The 14,405-nt window shown below is 38.2% G+C and overlaps 1 protein-coding gene across 3 annotated transcripts in view; it reads right to left on the bottom strand.

The window, feature by feature from the left end:
• Positions 1-14,405, bottom strand: part of CWF19L2 (CWF19 like cell cycle control factor 2) — an 87,328-nt gene that overhangs the window by 58,485 nt on the left and 14,438 nt on the right. For all 3 annotated transcript variants that reach the window (XM_082498204.1, XM_082498206.1, XM_082498205.1), the window contains 7 exons: positions 13,810-13,920; positions 12,968-13,087; positions 11,455-11,562; positions 8,971-9,090; positions 7,353-7,446; positions 6,089-6,204; positions 3,821-4,539 (listed from right to left, as the gene is read on the bottom strand). In XM_082498204.1, the coding sequence (XP_082354330.1) occupies positions 3,821-4,539; positions 6,089-6,204; positions 7,353-7,446; positions 8,971-9,090; positions 11,455-11,562; positions 12,968-13,087; positions 13,810-13,920 (1,388 nt within the window). The remainder of the gene's footprint in view (positions 1-3,820; positions 4,540-6,088; positions 6,205-7,352; positions 7,447-8,970; positions 9,091-11,454; positions 11,563-12,967; positions 13,088-13,809; positions 13,921-14,405) is intronic.

The raw sequence follows: 14,405 nt of genomic DNA, 5'->3' as shown, positions 1-14,405 counted from the left end.
AAAATCAAACAAAAAAATAAGACTGTAAAGGAGTGGTTGCTTCTTTTAAGATAATGCAATGGTATCACTAACTTCTACTCAGTAATTACATGCTTTGCTAGGTCTGGCTGGGATGGAGTTTATGATCTTTATAGCAGCTCTCATGGTGCTGTGCAGCTCTCATGGTGCCTTAACTGGTGACTCCACCAGTGCTAGTAACACAGAAGTGCTTTTGCTGCTGCTGAACAGTGCTTACACTGCCTCAAGGTGTTCTCCACTTCTCACTCTGCAATCCCAGCAAATAGACTGGGGTGGGCAAGAGGCTGGGATGGGACACAGCCAGGACAACACACCCAAACTGGCCCAAGGGCTCTTCCATGCCACATAGCACCACACTGAGCCATACAAGCTGGGCGCGCAGTCTTTCCAAAGCATCAGTCTGCCCATGGGAGGTGAGTGACTGACTGCCTTTGCATCACTTGTATTTTCCTCTTTTCTTCACTTGTTAAAGTGTCTGTATCATATCCACAAGGCTTTCTCCCTTTCACTCTTCTGATTCCCTCTGCAGGAGGGGGAACAATCGAGCAGCTGGTATGCGCTTAGTTGCTTGCTGGGGTCAACCCAACACATGCAAAGCAACACCCAGCTCCACAGCTACCTGCCCTGACACACACACCCCAATAAATAAATAAATAAATAATCATAAAATCACAGAATGGTTTAGGTTGGAAAGGACCTTGAAGATCATCGAGTTCCAACCCCCCCACCATAGGCAGGGACACCTCCCACTAGACCAGGTTGCCTAAGGCCACGTCCAGCCTGGCCTTGAACACCTCCAGGGATGGGGCCTCAGCAACCTCTCTGGGCAACCTCTTCCAGTGCCTTACCACCCTCAGAGTGAAAAACTTCTTCCTAATGTTCAATCTGAACCTGCCCTCTTCCAGTTTAAAGCCATTTCCCCTCATCCTATCGCTACATGCCCTAGTAAAAAGTCCTTCTCCAGCTCTCCTGTAGGCCCCCTTTAGGTACTGGAAGGCCGCAATAAGATCTCCTCAGAGCCTTCTCTTCTCCAGGCTGAACAGCCCCAACTCTTCTCCTCATAGGAGAGGTACTCCAGCCCTTGGATCATCCTCATGGCTCTCCTCTGGACACACTCCAGCAGGAGTGTGTTAAATAAATTAAATTTAAATAAATTAAATGAGAACAAAGTGCAGGGTCTTCACATGGTCTCTCTCACTCAGTCTCTGCATTTTGGACAATCACCAAAACTTATTGTCAATAGTTCACTACAGTTAAATAAAGTTTACTGGGTGTCAGAAGTCCTACTTGCCATTAGCTGTATGACACAGCTGTTAGATCTTGCTTTCTCCTTCTGGATGTCATGGTGGAAACAACTGACAATGAAGGTAGACTTACTAAAAGATTATATGTCATTTAGATTATTTGCTGCTAATCAGTGAAGTATTTGGTCTTTTTTTTAAAAGTGCATATTTAAGATAAAGGATAAGACTCTAACCACACATAATCATGCCTTTTCATATGCACAAAAAAGCAGCTTCTTAACAGGGTGGGTTTTTTCCAGACATAAAGTTCTGAATGCATATTTTCATTTTCATGGAGTCTGTGCCTGAACTGCAGTACAGATGCAGTCACCCATCTTACCACAGCGTCCCTCTGTCCTGGTTCCGGCAGGGATGGGGTTAATTTCCCCAGGGAGCCGGCCGGCAGGGGAGGCAGATATTCCATCCCATGTGACCCATGCCCAGCTATAAGAGGAGCTAGCCGGGAGGGGAGGGGGGGGCAGTCGCACGTACAGGGTGGTACTGTAATTGCATCTTTATACTCCTTTATCGGTGTTATTGTTTTTCTTTCTTCTTCCCTTTTGCTGCTCTGTTAAATTGCGCTATTTCAACCCATGAGGTTTGCCTTTTTCTGCCGATCTTTCCCACGGCTGTGGGAGTTGAGCGAGCCGCTGCGTGGTTCTTTGATGCCGGCTGAGGCCAAACCATGACACCCTCCTTACATGAACACCTACGTTGCCTTATGGAAACCAATGCACTACCCAAGCCACGCAGAATACAACTGTGGATTGTGCAGACCTTGTACCTGAACAAAGTCATGAACAATCCAGGACTCAAGAGCTGAGGAAGTCTCATAGGCTCTAGCCCAGACACACCATGAATCATTCTAATCAGAAGTTTACAAAGCGCATTTAAGTGGTAAACCCCAGGCACTTCAGGGCAATAACTATTTGGGCAATATCAAGAAAAACAAAGATGATCACTAAATTCAAATGTCTAATAAGGTTTTACACATCATGGGTTTAATGCTACAAGATCTTTTTTTCAGAGTAACTAAAATAACTATAAAGATGTATTTCTCATTTTCCAGCAAAATAACACCTAGGTAAATACTAAAATAAACAATAAAAAAAGACATGACAAAGACTTATGCGTGAGACTTCCCATAGTGCATACAAACTATTTGTGCCAGAACCAGGAACTACTCCTGCCATGACGTATATCCTAACTCAGGCTTTTTAAAATAAATAAATAAATAAATTAGATTAAGTGAACATCATGCAAACAATTTATCTTCCTGCTATCAAAGAAAATGTAGATTTCATTGGCTCCTATTAAAGTAGAAAATAAAGCAAGTAAAATCTGGAAAAAAATACCCAACCTATACAATATAAAGAATTGCATAGACTAAGCTGCCTGTTTCTAGTTAGTCATGCAGTACTCATTTAATATACAATTTTTATTTGCAAAGACACAGGGAGGTATCTGCAAGTACTACACATAGGAACAATTATAAATAAAATACATACTTTTAAGCTATTGTCTTGTTATTAGAATCCAACAATTTAAATTCATAACCTTGCTACAAGAAGATTTTCTGCAAATAACTGACATATGCATGTAAGAAAGAAGGAATTACATTTGATCATATTTCATCAAATGCTGTTTCCAAATGAATCATATCATCCTTCTTACATACTCCGACCAAGAATATTTACTTGTCCAGCTTTCCCAAGCAATCAAACAACACCATCCTGACTCTAAAATACTTCTGCACCTGCCTACTTATTATTAGGAAGATCTGAAGGAAAGCATTCACAGTAATAACCACGCTACTCACATCACCAGAAGAACCAGCAGGCTGGTAATACTGGAGAAGAACAGGTGGCCTCAAGTAGAGCAAAAACTCAGTTGACTACAACTTACTTCTCTGACCATATCTCCTTACCACTCTCTGCTGTCTTTCACTAAAGCTTATCAGGCAAACTGAAATTCCTACCACATATTAGTTTCTGTTTCCCTTCCCACTCCTATTCATCTTCTCCTCTTTTCCACAGAAAATGCATTTTTCAGATCAATACCTTCTACTGTTTTTCATATGCTACTACTTTAGCATATGAGTTCATGTCACAGGTGGCAAACCTATCCCTGCTGTATTAATTATTTCAGGTTTTAGTCAGCATTTTCTAAAATTAAAAGTTTGTCTTTTATAAAGCCATTAACAGTTAAGATACTGTTTTGCAGGATTTTTGCCTACGAGGCCAATTTTATTGCAGTGCGAACTAACACTAGAAAGAAGCAGAAAATAATCTATCATTAGGAATTCTCAAATATGCTGAGGAAACAGGACAAGCTGGGAGCGTTCATTACTTCTACAGTGGTCTGTTGTGGTTGCCCCTAGGTGGGAGGCTAGCCTCCTCCTAACTAGAGAGACCTGATATGTTCAGATCTAATACTGTCACAAAGAAGACAGAGTTTCCAGTATACTTTCCATGCAAAATACAGCAAATAAAAGACAAATAAAGATGTTTGTAAAATACCTAGAACACGATGTTCTACTGTCAAATAACGCTTGTTTCTTCTCAGGGATATCGCTAGGGTACTCCTGTCGCGATTTCTCTTTTTCATCACTTGGAGTTCTTTCCCAACTATTGTCATCATTTTGTTCCCGAGTACCTGATGACTTTTGATCAGACATTAATTTCTCATTGTTATCTTCTCTGTGCATTTTGGTCCCCAGTGCAGCATCCTCACTAGGTTTTTGGAAACGGCTGCTCAAAGAGCTATGAGCCGGCAGTTTGGAAGAGGACTGCTGCGACTTGTAGTCTCTAGATACACTGTAAGATGATAAATCATCTTCAGAGGGTTTCAGAAATTTGTGTTTCATGTTGCTTAGAGATGAACTCTTTTCCTGACTTCGTTTTTCATCGGAGTGTTTTTCTGCTTTGGAGCTGTAGCCTCTCAGTACTGAGTCTGTGCTACTGTGTCCATGTTCTTGGTCTTCTCTTGACATATCTCTTTTGTAACCTTTGTCTTCTTGCACCCATCCCTTGCCGTACTTCTCCCTAGTATAGTCCCCAAACATGCTTCTGTTTCTATCATGTTCATCCCGTGTCTCCTTTTTCATATGCTGTTCTTTTTTCTCTTTCTCACTTTCGGAATAGTCAGTTTTCTTCCATCTTCCACTTCTACAATAATTTTCCTTTCTGGATGCAACTTTTTCAGCTTCTTCTAATCGTGACTGAAATACCTCCATTGACTACAAGAAAGAATAAAAAAAGTCATACTGCTTTTAAGATCATGGAGTATTGTGAAGCTCTCTACAAAGTATTACAAGAAAGGCACCATTCTGTGAAAATGAGTCACTGTGCAAAGGGCAAGGCATGAGCCACGGAGTGGAAAGGAAGACCAGTATGAAAAAGGGAATTTATGGCCTCATGTCTAACATGCTCTGTTGAAAAGACTTTCTCTTGGACTATTTAGAGCCATGGGATGAAAGTTAGAAAGTAAAGTGCTAAAGCACTCCTGGGAACAGGGACCAGAGCCTCAGAACTGTCTCCTCCTGGCAACCAGGTGATTAGGGGCTTGAGCTAGGGAGAAAGGCTCCCTCTTTCTCACTCGTGAACTTTGCTTTTATGCTCACCAGATGCTCAACTTCTAGAGAACCAATGGACGTTCCCACTAAAATATTTTACGATCTAGTTAAACTCTTAAAAACACAGGAGAGTGTGTTCAAAATCTTTAGCTTGAAACAGGCTTTGAACCCCTGTCTCTGGCTTCTGGACAAATACTCTATCCATTAGGCAATTATGCAAAACGTGGACTGTTTCTCTTCTCTCTTTCAAGCTGAATTAAAAGCCACCAATTACTTTCCCTGCCCCCTCAAAACATTACATACTGAAGCAAATCAGGCAGGGATCTCTTTCAATCACTATCTTGTACTTCAGCAGCCAGAGTGGTTCACGCTGTTTTAACTCTGGTTTCTTGAGAAAGATTCTTAAAAATAATATTCTTTACAATCACCGGCATTGAATAATTTCTACCAATGCTGACCATGTTGGTTTATCACTCAGGAGTGACTACAGTTCAGTTCAAAGAAAATAGTATGAAGTCACAGTGTCTTATCCAAGATTTCCATAACCAAACCAACCTAATCAAAAAACCCACAGAAAACTCAAAAGTAACACTATGGCCAATATTTAATACCCCAGAACTTCAACCAATGCTTTTAAAAACAATAATATAATAGGTAGGGGGGGCAGGCTTTAAAGAGCTAATATTGTTATGGCAGACTGTTCTATTAAAAATAAATTTTGAAGACATTTAAACCCTTCAGAAACAAGCAGCTTTCTCAATATATCTAGACTGAGCAGATCACAAGTGGCCAGAAGATTCATATTTGGTAAAATATGACACAGCTCTCCAAATCATCTTGGCATCATTATTATCAACAACATGCATTATTATCCGCTATGTGCAGGAGAACAAAATATATCTTCTAGTACACATCATAATTTTGGAAGCACTCAGGTATTTTGTAAATGGGATCATTTGAACTTCTTGATGTAGAAGATAAGTATTTTAAATTTGCTATAGGATCCCGTATTTTAGGAAATATTTAACAAAAAAGATATAAAAGGCTGGGCAGCTTTAAACTCTTCCTTACCTGAGAGAAGCTTCAGAGGCTGTTTTTTTTCTGCTTCTTCCCTTATGTCTTACACTACACATTAAGTATTTGTTCCTTTACATCAAAGTAACCTTTTCCAAGCATCTATTAGTATTAAAAAAAATTAATTGAAGATCCTTACCCCATATCTCTCAGCTACAATTTCCTCAAAATTTCGTTTCTCTCTCTCAGCCTGCTCCTTCATTCTTTGGTATGATTTTCGTAACCAACTTAATCCAGCATCTTCTACCACCGTAACTAAATTAGAAAACAATAAGAGGTCATAATTTTATATCTCAGTAGTTATTCCTATTTAACATTAGTCTGTATGTGACATTAAACCCTCACCTAAACTTAATGTAAAAATTGAAGGGGTGCAAAAGAAAAATAGAAAGAATATAATAATACAATTACACACTTTTATAAGTTATTACTGAGGTATATCCAGCATTACCACTGATTTAATTTAAGCTTCTCCTTTTTATCATAGAACACAACAAGCAGTTTCCAAGACAGGAGTGCATATGAGAAGTTGTGGCGGGTTTTTTTCTGAAATTAAAGAACCTTGTGATTGTTTTCACTTTCTGTGTCCATTCTTTGGCATACTCCCTACATACAACCAAGAGCATTCCCCTTCTCAGAAAATTAATGAATAACCTATTGCTTTCCATTTGAGAAGCTACCAGAGGTCTTAACATTCAGGACACATACTCACTGATGCCTGTCACCTCTTACAGATCGCTGATCTCTGCGACTCCTGAAAGTGGGCATGAAGCTAATGGTTTGCAGGACAGACTGTCCACAGGAAAAGGCTCCCAAAGAGAAAAGCCAGGGACCCTACTGCTCCCTGCTGACAGAATACAAGGACCCTTCTTATCACATAATAAACGTTTCATGACATTATGAAAAACATTTTTCTAACTGCTCTTGCTGGAAATAGGCAGGATAACCCTGCGGTAAGGAAAGAAGTGAAAAGGTTACAGAAATAATATTTTTCACAAACTGCATCTGTAATGTACTTCATTTTAATGTGACTCAGACTCCTGTGGTTGAATATTTTAAAACTATAATTTGTGTAATGGAATGAAAGGAACCAAATGAGATGACAACAATTTATCTTGTCTTGGTTAAATCATGCTTTCCTTTAATTAGTTCAAAATGGAGAATTTCTGTAAAGATAATGAAGGTCAAACTACTCAAGATTAAAAACCAGCAAAGAGAAACTCTGCAAAACAACATACCATGATATTAACCCAATATTCACTACTGAATTTCCATCCAAATTTTACTTTATTATATGTTATTCATAATCCCTTTACATCAACGTTAGCAGTAACTTGTCAGCAACACAGAGACCAGAGACTGGAGACAGACATTGAAGATTACTACTAAAAGTTGCTGTTTACCTTTCTTAACTGAAGCTGCTTCATCCTTTTCTGGTGGCAAACCTGTACCACCGTCTTTCCAATAGGGATTGAGTTCTCTTTCAGACAGCATGGCCTAAAACAGAAATAATTTTAATGTGTGCATAGCATACGGTTGGTATTTTCCAGAATATTTGAAAAAAATTCGGACTTGCATGGGAATAGAACAGCTTACTCATAACTTGTGCTACCTAAAGACAGGTAGAAATAAACATAACTCTCCGTCCCAAGTCAAAGCTCTCAAACACATGCTTAGTTGGCACTGCTGTTACACAGAAGCAGTATTACTGTTTGACTTCATTGCCAGTGTAGCAGTAATATGCATTTGCAGTAATATGCATTTGCATCTGAAGAACTGCTGTTATGGGGGCTCTTAGTTTTACCTCCAGTTATTGCTTTTCACCCTCAAATCAGATCGCTTATTGTGATTCTGTCAACTGACTTCTCTGGAAGCAGGCAAGGAAGTCCACTGGGAAAAGGGTTGATTAGGCATTCCAGCACTGACAAAATTTTGAAATGTTATATCGTCAACTCATCACCACCACTGGCATGCTGTATGCATCTATTGTACACAATGTTTTGGGCATTAAAAAAGGATGGACATTCTGGTGTATAAAACACAAAAGTATAAACCTGCATGGAGAGAAAGTGGTTGGGTGGGAGAGCCTGTAAAAATCATATTCTTCTAGGATCAAGAATATATATAAATTGTCATTAACCATATAGTACATGCTGACATTCTGGTCATTTAAGATCTCCACATTAAACAGTCCTTCAACAGTTCAGAAATAATGTGCATCAAAATATTCAGTGGGGAAAAAAAAAAAAAAATCCTTCTCAAAAGACAATAACCAAGCACCACAGGCTACACAAGAACAGCACTGCAGGTCAATCTGGTTCCCAGCCACAACACAAGTAACTGGAAAATCTAACAGCAACAAATGGCCCAATGTGAGATGTGAGGACAAGTAAATATTAGATAGTGATCAGCAACCATGTTTTCAGATCAGACTACATTGCATTTAAGGAGCTGAACGAACAAATTAAGTAGCCAGCAACTGTATATAAACAGAACTAATTTAATGACAGCAACCCCTTCCCCAGCCAGACTCTGATCCGCCCATGTGTTCATGCACAACTGTGGCATGAAGGGCACAACAACTGCTTTGAATTTTCTTCAGGAAAAAAACAAGCCTTAGCACCCCACACTTTAATACAGAAACTTAGGAAAGCTTTTACCACACAAAACAAGGGTGCTCTCTTTTGGCACACACCGAGGGGAAGAAGGCCAGGCTGTCATTAAGTAAAACATCTCAGAAGGACTTAAAATATTACAGGATTTAGTACTAACAAAACTGGCTTTCTCCTTACCTAGAAGACAGTTTAAAGGCTTTTCTCCAAAAGGTAAGCCTGCTGTATGAACCCTTCCCATCCCAAACAGAACAAATAAACAATCAATATAATTAAAATCACTACCACAAAACACATCAGGCATTAGTTTAAAATGATAGACTTACGTATTTGAACCAATTTATTTGTTCGTTCATCGCACAAATTTTAGTAAGATGCAGAAAAAAGTTAATATATTAATTCCTCCTACCTGTTCAATTTCTTGAGCTTTCTGTCGTTCCAATATTTTTTCTTTGTGTCTTTCACCTTTGACAGCTGCTACTGACGTGGTTTTCAATGACATGAAGTCTAAATTCATCCATTCTTCTCTCTTTAAAATAAACACAAAGAATCAATGTTCAGCCTTCCAACAGAAACATGGCCTGGGTACATATCAAACCAGTACAACTACTGACAAATATTACTTACAATAAAAAGTATACGTTTTACAAACACAGATGAAATACTTTAATGAAAAGCAAATATGATTTTAAGAACCACGATCTTTCAGTTTTTTAATATTCACTTACACAAATAAATTTCATAAATGTCTTTCTATAATTTGAAATACATCTTCACAATGTATTTAAGATTGGTAAACATGCGAACCGTATGGACGGCTTCTTATTTGCTTAAATGAACACTGTACATCTAGACCAATTCCTTTTCATCTTGCTAATTCTGACTTCATGACCCCTTACATCTCTTTTAGGGTACACAAAATCTGCAATCACTAACTGAGCAGAATTCATACCTCTCTTATCTAGGCACTAACTGCACCCTCAAATTAAACAGTTACACATCTAAATTCTGTGAACTGTACCCACAATAACAGGTAGAAAACTGCAGTTACAAAACCTAAGCCAGACCAAGTACATTTTAAAAATTAGGACTACTCTCTGAAGAAAAGCAGCACATAAAAAGCCTAGATATACCTACTACCTTTATACACACAAAACCTGAAGCCCCAAAAGAAAGCAGTGACGCACACATCATGAACAACTACTCTGCAAAAAACAAGTATTTGGAACAGTTCTGTCGATAGTATAGCAACCGAAATGACAAGATTACACCTGTTTTGAAACATGTCCTTACAGAAGAGCCTTCATATCTTCCATAGGGTTCAAGCACCTATTCAGAGATGTTGTATGTCACACTTTCTCTGTTATTTAAAAATTACATTAGGGAACACATCAGAGAGTTTCAGAAGTGAAACACAACATTCCATTTCTCGGATGTCCTCTAAGAAAGAGAAGGAACTGAAAAATAGCCTTTCTTCAAGTGATTCAATAGTATCTATGCCCACATCAGCAAGCAACATGGATCAACAGAAGTGGATGTGCATGGGACCTCTGGAGGTCATCTGGTCCTGACCCCCCTGCTCACACAGGGCCACCTAGAGCCAGTTGCCTAGGACCATGTCCAGACAGCTTATAAATATATCCAAGGATGGAGATTCCACAACCTCTCTGACTAACCTGTGCCAGTGCCTAGTCACCCTCACAGTAAAACACTGTTTCCTGATGTTCAGACAGAAATTCCTGCGTTTCAGTTTGTGCCCATTGCCTCTGGTCCTGTCACTGGGCACCACTGCAAACAGTCTGACTTTGACATCTATATAGGCTTCAGGTCTGTGGGCTTGGGGCTTTTTTTGTTTCTGTCTTTGGGTTTGGGGTTTTTTTGTTGTTGTTGTTTTTTTTTTTAAGTAAGCACTCTGGACTAGTCCGAGACTGGTCCCGTGGAGCACCTTAGCTGCATTTTGAGAACGTACATTCTAATTTAGTTTAATCCAACAGGAAATGGTTTTACATGCTCCAAGACTTCTTCATAACATGAGCCAAAATACAAAAAGTAGAGATAATCAGGAAATTCCTTTCAAAAGCAGACTCTTTGTCCAACATAGACAAGCCCAGGGTGCACGTTATACAATAAATACTTGGAAAAAAATGGTTTTGCAGTATAAATTGTCATGACACACATAAGGATTTATATTTTATTTCTTTATACTTTTCCAAGATGACACATATGATTCAGAGATACTTTTCATTTCTCTTAACAAGATGTACAAATTCAGAATGAGAAACAGGGACTTCTTTCAGGAGTAGAATTAGACACTAAATTAAAAATTACCATTTTCACACAACTGAGGATGTGGTGATATGTGACTACATTTATGTTACTAAAATCACAGCAGTTCATTTCAGAATGATTCCATTTTCCAGAATAAATACTGCTTACTGGGCACAGAATTCACCTAGGAAGATCAAGAGGCTTTGATTCCATAAATATTGTTACTGCAAAGTTCTACACCTCTTTTCCTTATATCTGTTTAAGCACCACAGAAGCAAAAACACATTCAACTGTAGAACAGCCACCAAAATTATGCAGAAAAAATAATATGTCTAGACAAGATCTTTAAGTTGACCTCTTCAAGAAAATCAAGCTAAGTTGCTAGAGCCTCAAAACAATGGTGCTAGGCAACTTTAAGCGTAGTGCCTTACTAAGTACTAAGCAACTATTAAGTAAATAAGTCTTCTGATTAATGAAATGTAACATTTATCTAGCTAAGCAAAGACATTTGTCTCTAAAATAGGTTTTGTTCAACACACTGCAAAAAGAATTGTCAAGAAACCTAAGCACATTTCACATTTGGTCATGCTGAATTTATTTCTGGAGTAGTTATCAGACTGTTTACCTGCAGGGAGGGTTCTTTCCCAGCATCTGATTGCTTGTTGACCTTCCAAGCTGCTTCTTTGTTATCTGACTGCGACACATTTGACTCAACCCATTCAACTGAAGAATCCTAAAACCAGAGTTTAATGTAAAGAATAATAATACTTTAACATACTATTATATGTTCATAAAATGCAATACTTACCAAGTATACTGATAATCAAAATTGATGCTGATTAACATTACTAATGTAGTACTGTTTATTATTTTAAAATATTGATAATAAAAATAAAATATTGATATTCCCGTAGGAGATTGTTCCTTCATGATCAAAACATTCCACCACACTTCATGATCACATCACAGTATGTAACACTAGTTCACACTGGCAGTTTATTAGCGTAACACTACTAAAGTTAAAACTGCCAGAATAAACCCAAAACCAATTGTTTTCATGGCATTGCAAAAACAAAATAAAAAAAACTAAATTCATTACTAAGTATGTTTTACATTAAAAAAGTAAAATGAGGAACTTACTACAATAAAGCAGTATACATGCTATCTCCTCCTATTTTCATATTGAACTTCCTACATTTGCACTTGCAAACAGTGTACTGAGATTTCACACTTGAAGCAAACAGGACTCCACTGAACAGTTTCTTTGCTATCTACATGAACCTGCCATGGGAATAACAGACTTTGGATCGAAGGTATCAGGCAGGACTGTGCTGTATCCTGGGACTCACTGATGTGATCTGAGGGGTTTTGATAACTCCCATGGGAAATGTGGGACGTTTATGCCTTACTTCCCACACTGAAAAGCATAGTTCACCTCTGATATCAGGTCCTGGAAAATAAATCTCATCATAGTGCACGTTCCTTCAATCAATAAAAGAGACTATGAAAAGAAAAAAAATCACAGTGCTACCTGACTTACACCAAAATTCTGGGAGGATGCTTTACACAATGTGGCAAGAAAGCAACACCTAGATTTCTAATGCAGTCTCTGTACTGTTTTGCCAGAGTGCCCCTCAATGTGAAGACATCTGTCTACAGATTTAAATGCACAAGTTTGAGCCTTCCTTCAGACCCACATACAATTCCCATGTTGTTGGGAGTTTCCATGGTTAAACATCCAAAAAAGGCAGCAGTCACTCATGCTTAAAACCAAAGTCAAGTATTCGCAATTTTAGACACATTCTACCGTATACCACTGACTACAGGGAACCTATGAATTTTTCCACTCTATCCTAGAACGAGGATTTTTTTCAATTTCTCTCTGCTGAAAAACTATAAATCCCTTAGTTCCTAATGAGTGAATTCAATATTATAAAATTCACAACCACTCACATAACAGCATCTTTTGAATTGATTAAATACTTGGGTCTATTAAAAAGACAAACTTTGCCACTGTTTTTCCCACCAGAAAATTGTAAGAATGAGTCTTAATTTTACTAACCATGCGTACCCACAGAGACTAAAATGGTGCGGGTTTTAAAAATCTCATTTGAAGGATTTTAAAATTTCTTACTTACCGAAGAACTATCAAGTATGTCATCCTTCCTTTCAGATTTTTCTTTCTTATTTTTCTTCTTTTCTTTCTTAGATTTTTTTGAATGTTTATCCTTTTTCTTTTTTTTCTGCACAGAATGTTCCTACAAGTAAATGTTTGTAAATGAGATCCAGCAAAACAAATCACCCACATACAAGAAAAAACATCACAACCTACTTACCAAACCATACTGAAAAAGGTAAAACACACACAGCTGGACATAGCTACATTTTACTTCTACTACCCTCTCTCTCTCTCCTGTTGGGGTGAGGTGGGGGGGGCATGACTGACATCTATAATTGACTCTTCTTCCCACTCTTAATATCTTTTCACTGAAACTAAGGCACTATAACTATACCTAGAATATCTTCTACACTACCTTTATTTCAGTCTAATCTATTTCCTTGGGAATCACTGCATCATCAGTACACATTTGTCCTTTGTTGAAATATTTGCACAGAATTCTACACTAATACTAAAGGATGTGACATTCAGAGGCTCCATTAAGGTTTGTCCTGTGAATGGCCACAAACGGGACTGCTATGAAGGCTTGGATCCTCCAAATTTCTTCCCATGGGACTATTATTCTCTGGCAGCACTTGCTCTTCTGCATTTGGTAGAAATTAATGCTGGAATCGAATGACAGAAACTTTTCCTCTTTGTGAGTAAAAGATTATTTCCACTTATAAAAAGCTAATATTGAAGCACAAAGAATTCAGAAAACGGGAGATTTTTAAAGATCATCTTAAAGCCCTCAAAGCTTTCTGTTTGTAGGAACATGTTGTAAAGCTAACACCACAATTCAATGATTTACAGTTCCATCACCTTTTCCAGTTGTTCCACACGTTCATTCACATCAGCAAGCATCCACGTATCTTCACCTCGTAGATGCTTTAGCAGCTTGTGCCTCTGCTCCTTTTCATAATTAATTTTGGCCTATGACAGAGAAGAAAAATAACCAGACAGAGTTCAGTAGCATTTACTTACAGACACACCTTTGTAAGCCACACTGACACAACCATACACAGCGTTGAGAACTGTGCTTGAGAACTTTTCCTTTTAGAGGACTGCAATAAGAATACTTTAGGATTACGTGTTAAAGGGGAAATTCAGCTAAAACATATTATGTACCCTCCTTCCTCAAGCTACAGCTTTGCAGCTCCTCTAGCACTGATTTCATCCTATCATCCTAAATAAGAGTGACATGAATACATTCAACTTGTGTTCTTCATTCTAAAAAGTCTTCTGTTCTTACAACCTTTGTGAACTGCGTATGATGTGATATAGTGGACTTCTGATTTTCTATTTCAAAAAGTTCTCTGGGAAATTACTCCATTGCAAAGTAGAGCTCACTATCTATTAATTTAGAAGTTAGCAAGTCTATCTTTGTGGACATTCAGCTTTGGAAATATCTCAGCCAG

The sequence above is a fragment of the Vanellus vanellus genome (assembly GCF_965231255.1).
Source record: "Vanellus vanellus genome assembly, chromosome: 1".
In the NCBI taxonomy this organism is placed as follows: Eukaryota; Metazoa; Chordata; class Aves; order Charadriiformes; family Charadriidae; genus Vanellus; species Vanellus vanellus.
Note: the sequence above shows the minus strand (reverse complement) of the source record. Positions and strands in the feature narration are given on the sequence as shown.